The following is a 21,662-nucleotide window of genomic DNA, read 5'->3' on the forward strand; positions in this document are numbered from 1 at the left end:
GCTTCTGCCCTTCCTCTCACAGCCACCCTGGCCCTGCCCTGGCGTGTCCTCCACAGCTCTGACTGCTCTCATCTGACCCCCGTGGAGCCACTGCAGCAACCTGGCAGAACACTCACTTGCCCCAAAAGCCCCTGGCTTCCAGTTCTCAAATCACAGGCTGCATCGTCCAGATGCAGGGAAGACGTCAGGGGAAGGAGGTTGTGGCTGGGGAAGGAGAGGCTGAAGAGCTTTGTGCTCTGTGGAGGATACTCCTCTTCTGTGCTGCAATGGGGCCTGAGTCCCCATCTGCCTCTCACCTTTTCCCCACTGGCAGTAAATATATATGAAACACAATTCAGTGTTCCCCTCTGGTGCTATTCCACTTGGAAAACTGTGACTATGGCTTTGTTAGAGCAAATGGACAAGGTCCGTGCCCTAGATTTAATCCTCCCGAGGAACCGTGTGCATGTCACTTACATGTCACACCACAGAATGTGCACGTTCCCAACATATAAGTTTTAAAACTACTGAAAGCACCCACCTTTGGGTGCAGATCAGGTGTATAAAGGATGAATCTGATCTAAAGGGCTGAGCAAGCCCCTGCTTTTGTTGAAGAAATACAAAACTATACGGTGAACAGTACTGCCTCGGGGAACCAGGTAGTTAGGAACAAAAACTTGTGTGGTTTTTGTGTGTTTTTTTTTTTTTTTTTCTCCTTTATTACAACTTAAAGTGTGAGCCAGCTCTTCCTAGGTGTGATCTACTCTTCTCTGAACAGCCACTCAGCAATGCAGAGACAAGTGAGTGCAAAAGTGGCTGGGTTTGATGGATGCCTGGAGTGGCTGTTGCTGAAGCATGCTGGTAACACCCTTCCTGCTCCAAAGGGCTCCCAGTCCTCAAAATCACTAGGCAAGCAGACCTTATGTGACCCCTTTGCTGTGTATGTGCACCCTCTACCACTGACTGGAAATATGGATGGGATGGTTGGAAGTCCAGCGTGTGTTTCTGAGTGGAGGCGTTTGTCTGTTTGAAAGTATTTGAGGGAAAGAACAGACCACAACCATGGTATTTGCTGGAGTGTGTTACAAGAGTAAAAATAGCTTGTGACAAATACTTGCGTAAGGGGCATGAGAGCCTGAGCTCTGCTTGGAGTGATCGAGGGTCATGCAAAGTTTGGGTGGCACCAGGAAAAGGAGAAGGGAAACCTGATGTACAGCATGCCAAAGCACTTCTTCAGGTGACAGAAACACTGTGGAGTAGTCTTGATAAACAGTTGTTAAACAGACTGGAGAAGAGTTTTGTCCATTAAACTGAACAAAAAGTAAAAATTCAGTACTTCAATAAATACAAGAAAAATGCCAGAAATTGTCTTTTTGTTTCTGCTGACTTCAACTTTGTCAGGTACAGATCAGTTAGACAGGCAAGGACCCTGCTAGCTGGCTTGTATCTAATATTAACCCATGATGAGCACTTCACACCCATTCCAACTACTGATGCGTCCTCACTAGCAATAAATGCACATGGGATTTCAAACAAAAGCTGTGTTGCACAACAGCTCCAGGGGGGAAGAAAAAAAAAATGCATCTGGTCATCAGGATTTCATTATGGTAGTCAGCAAGGCCATAGACAATCACTTGGGCTTTTGTGGACAGCAGCATGGCACACACAGGCCACACAGCATACTGGCATCAAGGCCAAGGCTTCCCAAAATCACCACACCTTCTGTGCTTGGGCTGTACGGATGCTTAGCCCACATATTTGGCATTCTGTGCTGTGGGCTGCAACAAGGAAAGCATCCATGCTGGGTGTTGCTGTAGGTTCACAGCTGTGCATTGCCTTTGTCCCAAAAGAGCAGGAAATTCACACCGTGGTGAAGAGGCCAGGACATGGGCTGTGGAGTCGGCGATATGCTGCTGGGGAGATCTGGAGCCACCACAACCCGGTCAGCTGCACCAGTTGGGGACTCCAACTGCTCGAGGGCCAGAAATCCCACAGAAATGACAAGGGGGGAACAAAACTGCAAGCAGACAGTGTTGGTAATAGAAGATGAAATATACAATATTGCTTAATATGTGTTACATTTGCTATGTACTGTTCCAGGGCTGCACTTGGAAGATACAAAATATATGTGCAAAGATGGCATGAGAGAATGCACCAATTCATGATGAGGAGTAAGGAGGACTAAAAGAATGCCCAATTTGCAAGACATCTAGATAACTGGGGCCTCTCAGACCCCGAGAACTGGATCAAACCAACTTTGCGGCTTGGACTGAGACCAAGGGCTCAAAGAGCATGCGTAAGAAGAAAAGGTTAAAAAGTTCAACTCTGATGAAGACATCTTACTTCATCCCGACGACCACCTGGACGACCACCAGAGAGTAATACGCAAGCGCAGAAGGACTGATAAGATAATTAGCATATGAAGCAGGGCTAGGCAGAGCTAGGAAATGAATATGCATAGATGTGTTGTGAAACTTAATGCATATGTAATATTTTAGGAGATAAAAGAGAACAGAGTGAACAAATTGGACGAAGTTAGATTTGGGTAGGCATGCCCCTAACTTCTGGGGCCTAATAAAGCACCTTCACATAATCACTTTGTGGATTATGTGTCTTCATGAATGCTAACAACAGGACTTCTATCTACTTGATGAAATGACTCCCTCCCTTCCACTCCATACAAGAGAGACTTGGAAGGAGGCCATCAGAGGGCCACCAAGGTGATCGAGGGACCAGAGCTCCCCTCCTATGCAGAGAAGCTGAGTGAGTTGGGACTGCTCAGCCTGGAGAAGAGCAGGGATCTTCTCAATGTACATAAATGCCTGAAGGGAGGGTGTAAAGACAGCAGGGCCAGGCTCATCCCAGTGGTGCCTGGTGCCAGGACAAGAGGCAATGGGCACAAGCTGAAACGTGGGAGGTTCTGTCTGAGCACTGGGAAACACTTCTGTGCTGTGTGGTCACTGAACACCGGCACAGGCTGCCCAGAGAGGTGGTGGAGTCACCTCCGTGGAGATGTTCAGAAGCCACCTGGACATGGTCCTGGGCAGCCTGCTCTGGGTGTCCACATGGGAAGGGGATGGAGCAGATGGCCAACCTCGGCCATTCTGGGACTGTGAAATAAAGGAACTGTCTGAGGGACAAATACGATGATGAGAGACAAAAAGTCTGAGAGACAGCAGCAAAGCTCCAGGCACGCCTCGGACGCCCGTAATGGCCGTCGGCCCCCGAGCCCCAAAGAGAACTACATTTCCCAGCGCCCCTTGCGGCACGGCAGAGCCCATAAAAGGCGGGGCAGCGGCGGGCGGCGCAGCGTCTGCTCGGCAGGTGCGCGTGGCGTGACGGTTAGGGGCCGTTAGGAGCCGTTGGCAGCCGTTAGGAACCGTTAGGAGCCGTCAGGAGCCGTCGGAGCCCGATGAGGCCGCAGGAGGCGTTGCTGGAGGAGCTGAAGCAGCGGGCGTGCGAGGGCGTGGAGCTGAACGCGGCGCGGCTGGGCGCCCTGAGCCGCAGCATCTGGAGCCGGCCGGAGCTGGCCTACGAGGAGCACCACGCTCACGACGCCCTCACCGGCTTCTTCGCCAGCGGGGAGCTGCCGGGCGCCGCCTGGGCCGTGCGGCCCCGCTACAAGCTGGGCACGGCCTTCCGCGCCGAGTGGGGCACCGCCGGGCCGCGGGGGCCCCGCGCCCCGCTCCGCCTCGCCTTCCTCTGCGAGTACGACGCGCTGCCCGGCATCGGGCACGCCTGCGGGCACAACCTCATCGCCGAGGTGGGGGCTGCCGCCGCGCTGGGGCTCAAGGCCGCCCTGGAGAGCCTGCCGCAGCCTGCTCCCGTCGCCGTGCAGGTGAGAGCCCTCCCGAGGGCCGAGGCTTCGTGCCCGGGCTGTGCCGCCCCTGACTCTGTGTGTTTCTGCTGCAGATCGCCGTGCTGGGGACGCCTGCGGAGGAGCAAGGAGGTGGCAAAATTGACCTGATAAACGCCGGGGCGTTTGATGACCTGGATGTGGTGTTTATGGCGCACCCCTCGCAGGAAAATGCTGCATATCTGCCTGATGTGGCTGAGCACGAGTGAGTGAGCGGGTTCACGTGGAAAGGGTTGTCTTGCTGTGTTGTCTTTGGTTCCTCTCCCCGAACAGGGTTGCTGCTTGGAAGAGGCTGAACTTAGGCAGGGGACCTTGCAGGTGCCCTCCAGACAAGGTATTTGCAGTCAGCTGAGGAGCCATGACCCTGTTCTGGACACTGAGCAGTGCAAAGTGCAGCGTTCAGCATGACATTCGGATAGTTGGCTGCTCAGGGATAATCTTGTGTCCCCCAAATCTGTTTTCTCTTCCGATATTTCTGGGCATTTCTTATACATGCATGTGATAATTGGGACATCTCATTGATTGTAGTTTCTTGCTTTCCTGGATATCAGGGCATGTAGTTCTCTGTATGTTTTATTTTAGTCAGTTGTGGAAGTGTTTGTTTTTTCTCACTTTTGGAAACAGCTAACCAGCAAAGCCTGACTGCTTTTTGGGTCCTGATTGATTTTCAGCCTAAATTTAATTATGGCCATTCTGTATCTTTTAACATCAGCTTTGTCTTTGACCAAATTATTTCCTGGCATTACCTCATGTGTACCCCCAGTGTATGTGTAGGCAGCAGCCATACCCTCACTCCACTTTTTTTTGTCAGATAGCTCTATGGGGACATGGCCTTGCCATCTTTTCATTAGCTCTAGTGTTTATTCTGTGCTCGTTCTTCATTTGTATTCAGGGAGACTTGTCTTGAAGTGCTCCTTGCTGGATGTTCCTAACCAGAATTGTTCACAGTTTTGCCAGGGGAATTCAGTTAGACCTTACTGAGCTAATGCTCGAGCCACAGTGTCTCGTTTCCTGGAAATCTCAGCAGAAATGCACCTTAGAGGGATTTGACTTTCAGCATACTAGTGCCTTATTCCATAGACAGCTAATGAACTTTCCTCTTAAGTCATTTTCAAGCAAGCAATTTGCAAAGAAATGCTTAGTCTGGAACTGCATGATTTCTAAAGTATTTTTGAGTTTAATTCTGTTCTTGCTATGTTGGTCTGCAGGGTCATGCCGTTCTTTCGGTATTTTAAACCTCTTCTGTTTTCATAGGGTCCCAGCAGTAGTCTTGCCAGCAGTTTTTGTTAGTACACTTTATTCCACAGTTACTAGTGATGCTCGATCCAAAGGACCGAACCTGCAGGGACTCCACTAGTAACTTCCCTCCAGTGCAAAGGAGTTTTTGTGTTGTGTGTTTTTTACAAGTATTGCATTGGGTTCTGTAATGAAACGTGTGACCTTCCAGATGCCTATGTGCTTGATGTTATTGGTCATTTTAATTTTGCCAGTGTTCTTCCTGGTGAATAATTTACCTCAGTTACTGCTTAGTTTTATGGTAAAAATTGACAGTTTTATGGTAAAAATTGTCAAAAAGTTGACAAGAACTAGTCTTCTTCCCATAGTTAGCCCTCTCTTATTTGCCTTCATTGTTCATATAAAGAATCTTAACTACTTATTGCAGTGTCCTTTTGAGATTTTGCTTGGCTTTTGGTTGCTGTCTCTTAACACTATAATCGTCAAACTACAATCTTCATGGATATGTTTGTCTTTGTGTTCATTTTATCTCTTGTAGTGGCCTTTTTTGATTTATACAGTAAGATTTAGGGATCTCCCTTCAGAGGTGATAGTCTACTGCTGGATACAAGTTGTAGATAGCCTTTAAACCTTGAATATGGAGGAGGCATGGAATTGAAGCACTGAGTGAAAGAGCTTGCTACCTCCAAAAGCTTGAAATACTCAGCTTATGCCATGATTTATATAATAATGAGATTCCAGAGGTACAAAGACTGTTTTCATGCATTGCATTTGGTCTTTCAGTTCCCAAGGAATTTAAGGATTACTGATCACTGTGTTATTTGTTTTACTGTATCTGCAAACTCTGAATTTGGCATCTCGTGCCTGAACCCAAAATAACATATTGGGATAACTGTTGTGCATATGTGCCATAATTTACCAATTCTTAGTCACTCTTCACCTAATCAGCCTACTTTTTTTGTTGGTCAAACAGGATCCATGTTGTTCTGCTGATGTTCATGAATTTGTTCAGGGTTGTATTATTCACCAAAATGTGTTTTTATTCTGAACATGACACTTACGTAGCAATAGAGGCTACAAGAAAATGAATGTTGAAAGAACAATTTTTGTTAAGCAGCCCATGTTTCTTGTGGACAAAAACGATTGCAACATGACTTTCTGCTTTGTCTCCTCTCCATTTTTTTGGAGAATAGCCAGGGATCTGTCCTGCCTTCTTTGCAAGTTGATTTGAGGGACCACAATCTAATGCTTGGGGTGTTAATGGACAAGTTTTCTTGATTACATATATGATAATTGTAATTAAAACTCAACAGATTCCCTTGGAGGACAAGGGAGGAAGGAAAGGGACATTACAAAACCTTAATTTGGATTGCAGACAGTAATCTCTGAGGGAGAGTTTTTCTGCTGCAAGTGTGGACTCCATTGTGTCCCTCTTTGCTCTCCAGTATTTCAGTACAGCTACGGACTTACAGCTGTGGCACGGCTCGGGACATGAGGGGTCAGTTCGGGATAAGCAAGTGGCTAAGTTGGTGTCTGTGCGAGGCGGGGACAGCCCAGCTGGGCTGTGCCTGGCTGGGTGAGAGCCAAGTGGTGTGTCTTGGAGGAGACTGAGGTCCTGAGGATGGAGCGTTATATGTACAGGACTTGGTTTTGAGATCAAACCTGTTAAGTTAAAATCTTTAGGATTGATTAAAAACTAGTATTTGCACTTGATAAATGGTAATACTTTAGATAGATATAAGTATTTAGTAGTTGCCTCTTGTAATGAGTTTGCATGTAATTCAAAACACCAAATAAATTACTTTGTAAGCCTACGAAGTGACACTCATAAGAATTCATGCTTGGCTTCATCTTACTGGATATGTGTAGGTACAGTATTTTGAGTTTTACAGCTTCTGCACTAGATTTCTCTATCTTTGCAAGCATTTATTTCTACCAGCATTTCTTGAGGTGTGCAGGGAAAGAACATCTTTGAGGTAGCATGGTAATGTATATTTTATATGCTAGGTTGTACTTCCACTACACTTAAAACTTTTTTTTAGACATGGGTTATATGTGATCTTACTAATGTGCTTTTGCTGTCTTATGCAGCACACATCTAAAAGTTTGGCAAGAATTAGGACAATCAACTTCTAATTTTGAATCGGAGAAAAGTTTATTATCCTCTGAGAAGAATATTAGTAGCTTTGTCTCAGAATAGGCAGGCAGATATGGAAAAGTAGAGACATTTAATTAGTATCTGAAGCCTTCAATCCATGGAAAAGGCTGTACATTATGGGAACTCTTTCGCCCAGTTAGTTCTTTGTTGTCTCATTCCACTGGTTTTCTAGAAATATTTCAGGACCATCCTGCACTCAAATACAGCTTAGCTTTGCAACAGTGTAGTGCTAGGTAAATTGTTTGGTGTTCTGCTGCACGTAAGTTAAGTAAGATTGTGTGAACAAAAGGAACTTTGTATTTTAGAGGGTTTTTAAGTAAATGAATAGCAAGTAAGCAATGCCTTTTATTTCCTAGCGTGACTGTGAAATACTATGGAAAAGCTTCTCATGCTGCTGCTTATCCTTGGGAAGGAGTTAATGCATTAGATGCTGCTGTTCTTGCATACAACAATCTGTCTGTTTTAAGACAGCAAATGAAACCAACCTGGAGAGTTCATGGTGAGACCTTCATTAAATCTGACGTCCAGCACGTAAGACCTTAGGCTGTTCAAATACTAACTTACGAAATCCCACAATTTAAAATACTGCATTATTGCATTAAATTACTAGTGTCACCTCAAATATTATGAAATTGCACTATTTAATTTAAGTAGTTTGTCTGTAATTTTTACAATCACGTTGGTGTCAGAAATAACTGCTGGAAATGGACTTACGGGTCAGCTTCAAAAGCAGACACTGGTATGTAAGTAGATACTAGACAAATCTTAAGTCTTTGCACCTGATGTTGCCGTTCAGAACGAAACAGCGAAGTTTTTGTTACAGGGCTTTGAATTCCTTAAAGCCAATGTATGCCTTTTTGCACAGGCATAAGATTAAAGGCTTCTAAAAAATGATTACTTTCTGCACCATTTTTCTAGTAGGCATTCCATTAATTAGAAGTAATTTATGTTGACATTTATGTAAAGGTATGGCGGTCCTGTGACTGAAATTTATTTGCTGAAGTGCTAAAAACAAGTAATGGCAGGAGTCTATAGTTGTGAATAGTGGGTCAGTCAGATGTGCACTGGATTCTATTATTTAATACCTAGTAGAGCTTCAGGTAGAAATGTGTGTTCCTCCTGTAGTAAGATATGTTAACCATTAAGCTTAACTTACCTTGAATACCTTGCATTTCTTTTTGCATGGTGAGAAAGTTGCAGAAGTTTAGGTGGAAGCTGCCCATTAGCTGTAGACACAGATTTCCCTTGCTGCACCCAACACAGCTTTTTCAAAGTTGTTAAATTAAGAAATTATTAAATTAAGAAATACGGCCATTTCTAAAAAGATTTGAGAATGTAGAACTGTTTATTTGGAAATTTCGCTATGAACTATGACACTTCTAGGAGTCCTGAGCTAATGATCATTGTGTCTTGGTTGCTTGTGCCATGTAATACTTGTGCATATTTCTCTCCAGGATATCGAAATGGAATCAGGAAGCCCAAATCCTTCTCACTGTAGATGAATATATCCTTGCAGTTCTGCTGTGCAGCTTGCCCAAATGAACTTCCTACAGAGGGCACAGCCTTAGCTCTGTCCTATTGCTCTGTGGGAGACAAGGCATACAATTACAGGCTTGGGTGTATGAAACTCATGTTGCAGGTTTAAGATTGGAGTTGAAGGTGTCCAAGTCTATCGGATTTGAGCCTAAAATGGCAGATTCTTCTCAGTTTCTAAAGGCCACATGGGTAATATAGGCAAAAACTATATAAACAAACCGTGTTAGGGGTAGCACTTCCTGAACTACAGTGAAACTTAAATTGCTGTGTTGATACAACTGCTGCCATAAACTTGATTTTCAAACTGGAAATATTTAAAATGCTTCTGGAAAGATACAAGCAATGAGAATGGTGTTTAATTTTAGGAACGCTTCACTTACAGCAGTGTTGGAGGTCTCGTGTTGCAGGCTTCAGTAACATCACTAGTTGTCTTAAGTGATCCTAAAAATCTTCGTCTTAACCCACTAACAAGCACTGGAATAGTTTCCATTATTTCACGTCTAGAATCTCTGAGCAGTGGTTAATGTAAATGAACAATGTTATTGTGAGTTTGTCTAATATTTGATAGGTTTATCTCTTCTCCACTTCCAAGTAAATGTTGCCCCTTGAAAACAGGAATTGAGATTTTTTTCCTTTCAAGCAGCATTAAACAGGTTGCAAAAAAGAAGTTCCAGGTAGGAGCCGGATTCCATCTGTAAGACAGCCTACTTCTTAAGATCTCTCCAATCAGTATTGCATATCTATATTTAAGAAACTGCATGCTGTTAGACTCCGTCCGGTTCTGTTCACAAGTGCATTGAAGACGGGGAAGCTGTTTGCTCATTAAGCAACTTGTTTTGAGCAAATGTCATGTCACGTAGTTTCGTGTGATTGCTTATTTGCTGCCTTGCTGGTTCCCTTCTTGTGATGTCTGTCCATCTCACCTGAGCTGTTCCTTTTACGTACCAGTACTGAGTGGTGTTTGATTCAGTGCTCTGTTTATTTTGTATTCAAGACAATAAAGCTTCACTTGAAGGGGTGGGAGTTCCTAGTCTTTATAGACTTTTATAGACTTTCTGTACCAAAGGTAAATATTTGTTGCCCATTTGCATTCTGATAGCGCTGTCTTTCCAGGCTTCAGTGACACACATCAAAATTACCCATCAGTAATTTTGTGCAGTATTTCCATTTAAAGCAGATAAGATAGTTTCTCAGGTTCTAGAGAAAACCGGTTATATTTGACATATATAAATTGAGGGTAGGAGACCTAGGAACAAAGGCAGCCTTTTGAAAGCAACTAGCTGTTACTGCATTAAAATCTAATGTGATACTGAGGTCTGCAACTTTTTATTGTTGAAATAGCTAAATGCTATGGTATTTTATGATAACGCCTCTGAGGCCATAATTGAAAACTATGTAGTTGCCGTGTTTCCTTGAGGGAGCACTTCACCCTTGAATAAAATTGTACATATAGTATACGCTGCAATATTCCAAAGAATTGGTATGAGGAATCTAATGTACTTTGTCCCCTGGAGTAGACGCATTACTCCAGCATTGCAGACAAATGTAGCTTATTAAAATTTCTGTCCAGGCTGGCAAAAGAAGTTGGAAATAGCCTAGATGTGGAAGCCTTTAAAAGATGGAATCCAAGGTAGCCTTTATAACAGCTTTTTTTGTTGATGACAGCCAGATTACTTTACAACTGTGATGCATCGGATTCCAGGGGATTAATTATAAATGCTAGTTTGGTTTGTCTTTAGGCTCGTAACAGATGTCTAACCAAGGAATAGGATGAAATCACACCGGAAAGCATGTACGCATCCGACTTAATCCGATGTGGTGATGAAATTTTGTCCATGCGCTGTATTTTTGGCATTTTGTATTTCATGCTTAGCTGATGTTTTGGTTCTGTCTGTATTTAGTTCAACTGAAGAGTTTCATGACAGGGATGAAGATCAAGCAGTTGGGTTTAACACTGTTAACATGGCTTTTCTCTTTCTGCAGGCATAATAAAAAATGGTGGTGTGAAACCTAACATTATTCCTTCTTACACTGAGCTGGAGTTTTACTTGCGTGCCCCATCAATGAAAGATCTTTCTGTTCTGACAGAGAAGGTTGAGAACTGCTTCAAAGCTGCAGCACTGGCCACAGGATGCAGAGTAAGTATGTATTCATGGTCCTATGTTTCTGTTACACCGGAGATAAGATATTCCCTGTTCAGGCCCAGCATTTTTCTGCATGGTGTTTGGCTGAAAAAAATGTAAATTTCTGTGATACTGTGTGCTATTCAGTTGCTTTGTGTCCTGAAAGAAAGCTTTGGCTTACAAATAGGATGCCACAGAATCATGTAGGCTGAGAGAGACCACCAGAGGACATCTTGTCTTAACTCCCTTTTCAGAGCCCAGCCAGTTGGACCACACTGCTCAGGGCCACGGGGAGTTGTGACCACCTCCAGTCATGATATTCCACAAGCTCACTAGGCAGCCTGTTAGTGTTCTGCCCAGCTCATGGTAAACAAGATTTTCCTGATGTTTATATTGTGATGACTGAGTGCTTGAGTGGGTTTCTCAGAGATTGTGTAGTCTCTGTATTCAAGATAAAAAGTAGTATTCTGGACGTGGTCCTGGGCAACCAGCTCTAGGCTGCCCTTCTTCAGTGGCGGGGGGGTGGACAAGATGACCTCCAGAGGGACCCTCCAGCCTTAACTGTTCTGTGATTCTGTTCTTTCCATAAGAATTTCCTCTTTCTTCTCATTGTATCACTGGGCATCTATAAAAAGTCTGGTTCTGCCTCCTCTGTACTTTCCCCATCTGGTAGCTGTAGACAGCAGTAAGATCTCCCCTTAACCACCTTTTCTGAAAGCTCAACAAACCCAACTCTTTCAGCCTTTCCTTGTCTGTCATGGTGTACAACACCCTAGCTATCTTGGTGGCCATCCCCTAGACTTGCTGCAGTCTTGAGACAAGGGGCACAAAACCAAGCAGAGTACACCAGATCTGATCTTATAGGAGTCAGAGAAGGGAAGAATTTTTTTTCCTCACCCTGCTGGTTGGTGTTACTAATACAGCTCGGTTTGCATTCGGTCCCGTTACCTCACAGGAACACTACTGCACCCTGTTCAACCTACTGTGTTTCCCAGCCAGTTGGCTCCCAGCCAGTACTGCTGCATGGGATGCTTTTCTCCTAGATGTGTAGGGCATCGTACTTCAGTTTGTTGAAGTTCTTGAGGTTTCTGTCAGCCTGTTTTTATTTTTTGGCCTGTTGACATCCTTCTGAATAGTATATAGTTAACCCTTCAACTTATCTTTTGCCTCTACTCTCCAGCTTTTTACCTGTTCCCCACTGGCTTGGTATAGTTGGCAAACTTGCTGAGTGCACTGTTACTTGTTGTCTGTAACAGTAATGAACACTAAAACAGTAATGACACCAATATTTACTGCAAGAAACCTGTAATAATTTGGATTTTTGTGCCACTGCTCATAACCCTTTAAATCTCAATGTGTTCCATGTCTACCATGCCAGGCATAGTCATGAAAAGCTAAGCATGGTTATGCCCCATCTTCTTTGCTGGATGTCTTTGCTTTCCGTCTATGCTGGATGTTACAACTGCCTCGTGGTTCTTGTGCCTGGGTATTGGACGTAGGGAGGATTTGCTTTGTAATCTCTCCAGGAACTTGAGGACAGGATGGTCTTACCAGTCAGTAATTTCCAAGGTCCTCCCTGCCCTTCAATATAAATGTCACTTTTAACCCTTTCAGTCATCTGGAACATCCCTCTACTTCAGTGACATTTTGGAAATGATAGCTCCTTGATTGCAGCGCTGCTCCCTTCTCACTGAGCACCCTTGGATGCACCCACCTGGTCCCATGGACTGCTTCATAAACAAAAGGGCTGTGATTATTGGAACTGATCTAAATATAAAAACAGTAAAACAGAATTTGGTGGACGACTAAATTGCTTTTGACCTAACTTAATAGTACCTGCAGTGGAAATCATTAGAAGCTATTGCAGGTCATTTTTGTTTGCTGTTCGTGGAGATGCAGTCCATGAAGTCTGTGCTTCTTGAACTTTGCTGTCTAGTGCAGCTTGACAGAAAACAAGCTGTTTTCATCAAGGCTAATGTTTGGCTGAATGTTACATTGCTGAAAGAAACTTTGCACTTACGTCCATTTTGATACAGGCCTGAAATAGGGGCATGTGCTTAACTTTTCCAGTCCTTGTTTACATTAAACTGGCTTAGGTTGGAGAAAAATGTCTAATCCCCTGTTTCTTTTGACTAGGTGGAAATAAAAGGTGGTGAGAATGATTACTACAATGTGCTTCCAAATAAGAGCCTGGAGAAGGTTTACAAGGAGAATGGAAAGAAGCTTGGAATAGAATTTATATCAGAAGACTCTATTTTGAACGGTTTGTCAGGTAACTCAATCTGGTTTTTTGTTGTGACTTAAGGTTAGATTGATCAACTTCCAAGTGTATGAAATGATGGGTTAGAGTTAGGTTAAACAAAACAGGTCAGAAGAAAAGGTCAAATTAAAAAAACTAAAGAAGCGTAAGAGGATCATACCTCTGGCCTGTGTTTGCGTGCTCTAGAAGCTCAGAAGTAGCCCCAGCACATGAGAAGCAGTAATCATGTTCTGATATTTTTGAAAATATTTCAAATGAGAAACACTAAGACTTGGAATGAATTGAGGCTTGTCATACAGAGTCCTGCTTTATGTTATGAGTGCAGGTAAGATTGAGTTTTTAGAAACCTTGTTTAATAATATTGTCCAAGCTTACATATAAACAAATTTACTACCATCTAACTAAATTTTTTAATTTTTGAGGAGATTTTTAAGTGGAAGTGTAAGTATCTCAGTAACTAATCAAAACCTCTTTCCATTAACAGATAATTCTATGCTTCTAATTTTAGTTCACAAATTGAGCACACTGGTTTTCAAAAGGTTGTGATTCGAGTAGGTGCTCACTTCTGGGTCTTGACCGTGCTTCAAACTATTTCATTTTCTTGGTCTCTCAGACCTATAGTAATAGGAGGGTGAGTTCTTGAATGCCTAGGTGGGTTTCTCGTTACATTTTTTCCTTCCTTGAATCTTCTTACAGGAGCTCTTTTAAGTATCAGCAGCACTTATAAGACTTTTATCGCTTTTACTACTGTTCATAACTTTATATATAAACATTTATAGGCTACTCATGTTAAATGTCTTTCTCTTTGGTTAGAAGGGAACAGTGATGCTCAGTAAAAATAGTTGTTCTTACTAGTTTAATTGTGTTATTAGTATTTTCTATATTAAATGCACATAATCTTTGGGCAGTTGAAATCTCTGTGTTTGGAGACAGTTCCCCTAACTTTTTGGAGGGGGGCCACAACATATCTAGTGTTATTTTGGTTTGGTTTTCCTCTATTTGCTACTTCCTTTCCAAATTAGGATAATATTTTCTCCAATTATTTTTGCATGCATTTAAAATCAGGTTATAATTAAAAGCAGTTTTTTCTTCCTTTAGTGTGGTACAATTAAGCTTTACTACTTTGCTCATTTAACCTAAGAACGGGGCTAATGTGAGGGACCTTACTTAGAACGTTTACTGTAGTGAAATTTTCTGGAGCTCTTTTGGTTGCTTCCCTCAAAGCATTGTACTAAGGGTTCAGGAGATCCTGAATATGAATACTGGGGATCCTTTCAGTGAACTTGGCAAAAACACCTACTTTTAATAGTGCTTTCCTAGGTAAGTTACTTGGTGGATTAAATATTAAACATTAACTTGCTTAAACTGAAGCTCCTTGTATGTCTGTCCTGTCCTTAAATTGCCTGTCAAATGTCAAAATATACTTGAGAAATTAAATTTTTATTGCATGCTGCTGTGGGCCTTTACTGACTTTTCTTTCCACAGCTTCTCCTGTGAATTCTTGTGGTGGGGGGGTCAGGAGTAATAAAGCACAGTCTCCAGAGACAGAAGTGGAATTTCATGTGCTGCAACCCTGTTTGGGGGAGGGTTGAGTGTTTTGTCTCATATTTTTCAAGACCTCTATTTCTGTTTAGTTTTCATATGGTTTTCGATGTTTTCTTTTAGGATATCAGTTTCTTCTGTTGAAAGGGAAGGAAGATAGCTCAGTTGCTTCTCCATGTCTGTGCAGCGGAAAAGTCGTTAACAGATGAGCGTACTCGCTGCCACCTCTACATGGGTATTAGTATCGGTCTGCTTACAGGTATCGCTCTAGGCAGCTAAGCATTGTGAAGAATTCCTTTAGTCTATCAAATCACACTGCCTCGTGTGTGCCTTGTGGCACGCTCCTCTCATTTTGCACGCAACCAGAACGGTGTGGCAGAATGAGGTAGCTTTGAGAAGGTGCCACAAGCTGTTCCTCCTGCTGGTAGGTAGCTCTGCTTCAGGGTATTGATGACCTCCCAAAGCAGATGGCCTAGCCTTAGTTGAGGCACCCACACTTGTGATAACTTTGATATTTTTAGTGTTCAGAGGTTTTGCTGGCGTCCTGTGGACAGGTTTGACATAGTTGATAAGGTGCCAGTATGTTTTGAAAATACGCTTTTGAAGTCTGGGGCTGAATATAAAGGCTTCCTGGAATCAGATGCATTTTCACCTCCTCTCATGGTTGTGGTAATAACTGGCTTCCATTATGTGCTCAGTGACCTGAATAGGCTTCAGCATCTGCTTCAGGATATTTTTTGAGAGGCTGGAGTCCCCTGTACCTTTCTGTTGAAGATAGTGCATGAGTCTGTATATCGTATTGATAACTGTGCTGTTATTCATGCTTCCAGATGGAAATCTGATCTGTAGATCTCTAGCAAGTATACAGTTCTGGATGTTTGTATGGAAACTATCGGGACATGCTGATAGGTTGTTACTAAGGGATTAACAGTTTTCTGATAGAGAGGAAGAATTGACTGTCACAATTTTATTAAAAACCATCTGAATTTTGACTTGGCAAACTCTTATCTTTTAAACCATCAATGCCTGGTTTAAATAACTTACATTCAGCAAAAATAACTTAGAACTGGTAGAAGGTTGGAGATGGACACAGTTGCAGGTGAATTAGATGATCAGTGCATCCCAGTTCTTGGAAACTTAGAGTGCTTCATTTGCTGGGTGAGAGCAGGGGAAAAAGCCAGCATAGTTTTTCCAGCACTGTGTGTATTAGGGCAAGTCAGCAACTCTTGGTTCAGTCTGGAGTAGGCAGAACTCGTAGACTTCGGGTTTGTCTTACCTGATTGACCAAAGAGTGTATGAATAGTACAGACTCCTGAAAATTTACTTCTTGCTGTTCTAAGAGTTGAATTCTCTTCAAATCCATATTGAATTTACGGGAAAACGTATTTTGGAAAAGCATTTCTGCTTCCATTTGTGCGCAGGCAGAGAAAATAGTAAGCTAGTATTATCCTTTTTGATCACAGAATGTAGTCTCTGTGGACTCACTTTGAATAACCATATGTTTCCATGTAAAATCTGTACTCTGCAACCAATTAATTGCTAAGTCTTAAGGCATAAGTGATATTTTTTCTACCATTTTACAAGGATGTCATGATATGGATACTACCTGATATGTTGTAAATAATTTTAAATCTTTGGAAGAGTCCTTTCATATGCTATCTCTAAAGAAAAAAAAAACATTCTGATTGACCTGAAAAAAGTTAATTGTGATCTGTTAGTTGGTCATCCCTTTTTACCCCCATATGAAACAAGGTCGTGTTACGCTTTCTGTGGTACCTGAGTTTCACAATAACCGGTGTGTCGATTTCTCCAGCTTCTAAACATCTTCCTAACAGTAGGGGAGAACTTGACTTTAAATACTGAGTGGATTACCTGTTTGGCTTTAAAGTAACACAAAAACACTCAGGACATCGTTGTGGACTCTTGGATGACTTACTATGAGGGATCTATCACTTCTGGATGGCATCTTTAAGTGGATAGCGCAGTACTTTTGGATAGTTACTGTCCTACTGATAGTGCTTGTCAGGTATGAAAGAATAATTAAAATCTGCAGTGTTGCTGTCAAGATTTCTCTACATTTACAAAACACTCGTGTCTTGTTTGGAGTTCAGATCTGATCTTGTTTTTTCAAGAGTGCTTGTGCTGTCAATGTTTCCATAACTGAGAACAATCAAAACACACCAGAAAACAGTTGTCCTCAGTCTGTTTTTGTTTAAAGATTTTGTTCTTCAGAGTCTCTACCTCATGCGGAACATTTGCATACTGGTGAAAGGGGTAGCTGTTGGGCCTGGTTCTAGGGGCTGTACCAGGGTGTGAAATAGCTGGACTGCGCCAAACTCCAAGGCTTGGAGCTTTCATCTTTTCTGAATTACACCTTACTATCAGGAGGTGCTTGATGAAAATTTAACAGTAAATGGAGTAGGGACATGTTGATACCATTTCCTTGCAGTCCAGTGACAGATTAAGAAGCACGCTGGAGAGCAGCATCTGAAGATGGCTAGTTAGGAAAAACTTGGCTCTGATAGGGAATTTTTGTATGGATAATGAAAAATTAGAAATGCTTACATTTTAGTATTTGGGACAAAGGATATTTAGTTAAAATTATGGGATGGAAATTATGTCAATTATACATTTTCCTACAGCATTTAAAACTCTTCAGCACATACTGAGAATTTTCATGCTGCTTTTAGGTTCCACGGACTTTGGAAACGTTACCTTTGTAGTTCCTGGGCTTCATCCTTATTTTTATATTGGCTCTGATGCATTGAATCATACTGAGCAGTACACAGAAGCTGCAGGTAAGTAGAAGTGGGAAATAGAGGTTCACATTTGGAACCTGTAGGTGTTGTGGGGTCTGGCTGCTGACTCTTCACTGTGGTGTATTTAGAAACTAGATATTTGGAATTGCCCAAGATTAAAGCTTTCCCATGCTGCTGTGGTGTTCAGAGCTACTGTACAGTAAATGTGTAAAAGCGTAAGTAGATACAAAAGTGGCTGCATATAAAGGGCTATCTAGAAGTGCAGTAGCTTTCCTTGAGCATTACGAGATCTGAGCTGAATGTGGACCCTGAAACAACTGACTTAGCTTTTCTCTGCAGCTCTGCAACTGACAATTTCTGTAACTTCTATTTTTGTATTTAAGATTAAATGTGTATGAGAAAGATGATCCACTCCTTATACTAAAAGTCAGAGTTCTCTTCAGTATACTGTCTACTCTAAAGAAATTAGAAGTGTTAGCCCTGGCAGCATATTTTTGAAGAGTTTCTAAACATGATTCAAAAGGTAGCAATTTTTACTCCTAAAGCACAGTGCTCTGCAAATAAAGATAACATCTTAAAACTGTTTTCTAAAAAGAGAAGTGTGAACATTTGCTTTCCTGTTTTCCATTTTGTTTACCTCAGTAATCGAAAGTTAAGCACCTGCATGTGAAAAATTGTTTTGAGGCATCAGAAGATAGTCACGCTTAGTGCAGCTAGATTTTTGGGAATCTGTTCTTGTAATTGAAACTCCAGGATCTTATTTCATAAAATATGCTTTATGTGGTGCTCTAGTGGTTTGCATCTAATATTAGTAATGTGGCTTGAAATTTCTCTTGCTTTTTTTCCATAGGGTCCCAGAATGCTCAGTTCTATGCTTTGCGCACAGCAAAAGCTTTGGCAATGACAGCACTCGATGTCATTTTCAAGCCAGATCTTTTAGAACAAGTCAGGGAAGACTTTAGACAAGTGAAGCTAAAAGAAGAGGGGCAACTAAATCCAGCAGAACCTGGCAAAGGATCTGGTGTTGACACAGGAGCATGTGCATCACGCTAAGCTTCATTAAACATCTCAACAAGGGTGACTTAATGGAGACACTATTTGAATCCCAGGAGGGGTTGGGTAGGGAAGAAATGTTGATTTTCTCCTGTGCTTTAGGGACTTTAGGAGAATCAAATAGAATCACTGCTTTCAAAAACGTGCACTTCCATGTAGCTGTAATGTTTGCTGTACTCAGTGTTGTGATAAATTTCAGAGAGATCTCATATGTTGTCTTTCAATTGCAGTGTTGAATAAATGATGGATCCCTGTAAGTGATTTTAGATCCCTCTTTGGGATTCCTGAGTGGGTTTTTAGATCCCTAGAAGTGATTTTCTCTGCAATAGTATTATTCCTTATACGTAAATACAGCATTTACTTGGAAGCTTCTAAAATAAGTATTATTCAATCTGATCACAGGCTGATTCTGACCTATGAAGCATTTCTGTCTGGCCTTTTCTTGGGGCAAGACAGACTTTTAAAGCCTGAGCTGGTTTCAGTGGAGAGAAGGGTATATGTTTGGAAGCATGCCTGTTTTTGATGATAGTGGCTTCTACTGATGGAAGAGAACTGTTTGTATAGGAACAGGATCTGTGAAGGTTGACTGTCCCGAAAAGCATTGACCACCTTCCTGATAAATTTCGGGAGGTATTGTGGAGGGGTCATCCAAAAAAAACCAGTAAGCAACTAAATATATTTGTTTAACACTAGCTTAAATGTGTTGAAGTTCTAGTCTAGGGCGTAAGGTGTTGCACTAGCTTAACTGATCTAAAGAAAGTGTATAAATGTAGCTAAACCACTGGAAGTGCTTTTCTTAAAAAGATGCAAGTGTGGTACCATGGTAATAATTAAGGTAACCTTAACTTGCTGTGTGCAAGCTCCTACAGTAAGCTCTGAGAAGCTTGCACTGAGGATTGCTTGAGCAGTAACTGGCTTCTCAAAACTGCTCCTGTATCCTAAGTATCAGATCTGTTCAGTCTTTCCAGTTGTCCTTTCTGTGTGGTGTGTGGTTAGCGTGTTTAATCCTTTTACTTCCCAGAGAAATTAAAACAGGAAGTCTTAGTTAGTTGGTGTTCCCTGTATGAAGACCGGTCAGGAGTTTTTTTAGTTGGCTCATTAAAGGATCATATGAATAAATAGAGAAACTGGTTTTTGATCTGATACAAATTACTGAGAATAATGGACAGGCTGAATGAAAAGCAGCGTACTGGCTAACATTTTCCTAAACATAGCTGTTATAGTAAGCTTCTGAAAAAAAAAAAGGCAAACTATACCCCAAGAAGTCAACATACCCAAAATAATGTCAGAAACATTGTTTGTAACAGCACAGATCCTCTAAATGGTAAACTTTAGAAGTCTAATCTGAATTTATACTTTATTAATTACTAAACTCTCTTTCTAATTTCAAAAGAGAGATCCTTTAGTTAAACTGTTCATTCCCTCTGCATTTCTGTTTCTTTGTTACTTTTCTATTTTTGAGTTGGAATGGTTGGGATCCCAGTGACAGGAATATGTGCAGCACTGTTGTGCAAGCTGATGTGAGTACTGCCTGCTCACTTCTCTGTCCAGATAGCTGTTGGTTGCATCATGTCCAAGATCATTGAACATCTCTGTAATAAAAGCACATCCTAACTTTGTTGCAATCGTTGTTGAAATTAAAACTGTTTGATGTACTGATTAAAATGAATTTATACCAATAAAACAATGCAGTTGTAACTATTTGTCTTGTCCTGCGATTAATACTGGGGTACTGCATTAGTTCATTTGAATATCATGTTTAATTTTCTCTAGTTTGGTATAATTCTGTAAGAGCAAGGTATTTTTTTGAGCTTTCCATTTCCATTTTGGCCATTGGCAAATGGCTTTTTTTTTTTTTGGAGGGGTATAATGCTGCTCTTCAAATACGATGATAGTCTTTATAATCTTTGGGCTGTTTCCACTTTTTAAACTTAATGAAATTCCTAGATTCATATGAAACTTGTTTGGGATGGCTCTCCAGATGATCCCAGGCTGTACCTGGCCCAGCCTCCAGGTTGAAGTGGGAGGTGGTACTCAGTGCTAGATCAGGTTAGCTTGGCTTCATCTGCTGAATCCTGAGGCCTCTGGGCCTCTGCAGTGCACTATTGGCCTTGCTCATGCCTCAGGAGGGTTCGCAGCACTGGGTAGAAAAGGGAAAGGTGGTAGGAAGGGTTGGGAACTGTAGAATACTGTACTTTCGCACACAGGCAAGAAAAGCATTTCTGCTGTAGGTTTGTACTGTTTGGCATTTAGCGGTTGGTGCAGCAGAAGTATTGCAAATCCAATAAAACAGGTTCAGAGGAGGCTGTGTTCCTTCAAGAATCAGATATAGTAAATCCTTCAAATCGAAGGCATGTACTGGTGTGGCTGTCTGGATTTTATTCTAAATTTTTACTAACAAGTAGTTCTGTAAGTTACTTTTTTATATGGGTGCCATAAATAATGACAGACCCATTTGGATGTCGTTATTTTCTGAATACAAGTGTGCTATTACCCATGCCTGAGCAGCAAGCAGTGCTTGTGTAAACCAAGGCTTTAGATTTAAGAGAGAAGGTGGGAGGCAAAGTTCCCTTCGAAATTACTTTTGCCGAGGAATATACGGCTCAGAAATAACAGGTCAGTACAGGTGAAGTACCCCAAGCAACTTCTGAAGCCCATGAAGGCACTTTCACCTTTCTTTTACTTGTAACAAAATTTAAAGCAGCAGCTGTAGAGACAGCTGTAGAGTTTAAGGTTTTTTTTTTTTTGTGGAAATATTTTTGCAACCCACCAGTTCTTTCGCTACACTGAAATGTTGGCTGCATTTGCTTAGAAATGTTATATATACTAATCCTGAGGTTTGTATGCATACCTCGGATTCCCAAGTATTTGCAAAGATTTCCTTAAGCTGGCTTTTAATATCAAAAACTCATTTTCTGTAGACGTGTGATAGTGTATATAAACCAAATAGCTTCTGTAAAACATAATAAACAAATGCTTGCTAAGGAAATGTTCACAGTGGATGATATTATTAGCTTTGTAATCGTTATGGCTTAAAGAAAAACTATGAAAGGGTTTTTGTGAGTTGCTTGTTATCCAGAAGAATTCATAAAACTTGGAACACTGGATTTGTGACATCCAGACATCCTTCAAACCAAATTTAGGATTAAATAATCTTTAA

The 21,662-nt window shown here is 41.8% G+C and overlaps 1 protein-coding gene across 3 annotated transcripts; it reads left to right on the top strand.

Moving 5' to 3' along the window:
• Positions 1 to 2,702: 2,702 nt before the first annotated feature.
• PM20D2 (peptidase M20 domain containing 2) lies at positions 2,703 to 20,203 on the top strand. Of its 3 annotated transcripts, none has more exons than XR_014582463.1 (7): positions 2,703 to 3,817; positions 3,892 to 4,040; positions 7,586 to 7,728; positions 10,749 to 10,903; positions 13,025 to 13,160; positions 14,814 to 14,949; positions 17,381 to 17,488. XR_014582463.1 is itself a non-coding variant. In XM_083831495.1 (7 exons), exons 1-7 carry the CDS (start codon positions 3,392 to 3,394, stop codon positions 18,500 to 18,502), a joined length of 1,320 nt encoding a protein of 439 aa, XP_083687621.1. In that variant the 5' UTR covers positions 2,810 to 3,391; the 3' UTR covers positions 18,503 to 20,203. The 3 variants fall into 3 exon arrangements, 2 of the variants coding, with proteins under 2 accessions (XP_083687622.1, XP_083687621.1); XM_083831495.1 differs by lacking the exon at positions 14,814 to 14,949 and adding an exon at positions 18,300 to 20,203 and having other exon boundaries at positions 2,810 to 3,817; XM_083831496.1 differs by lacking the exon at positions 17,381 to 17,488 and having other exon boundaries at positions 2,704 to 3,817; positions 14,814 to 17,297.
• The last annotated feature ends 1,459 nt before the right edge of the window (positions 20,204 to 21,662 follow it).

The sequence above is a fragment of the Anser anser genome, assembly GCF_964211835.1.
Source record: "Anser anser genome assembly, chromosome: 3".
NCBI classification, from domain to species: domain Eukaryota; kingdom Metazoa; phylum Chordata; class Aves; order Anseriformes; family Anatidae; genus Anser; species Anser anser.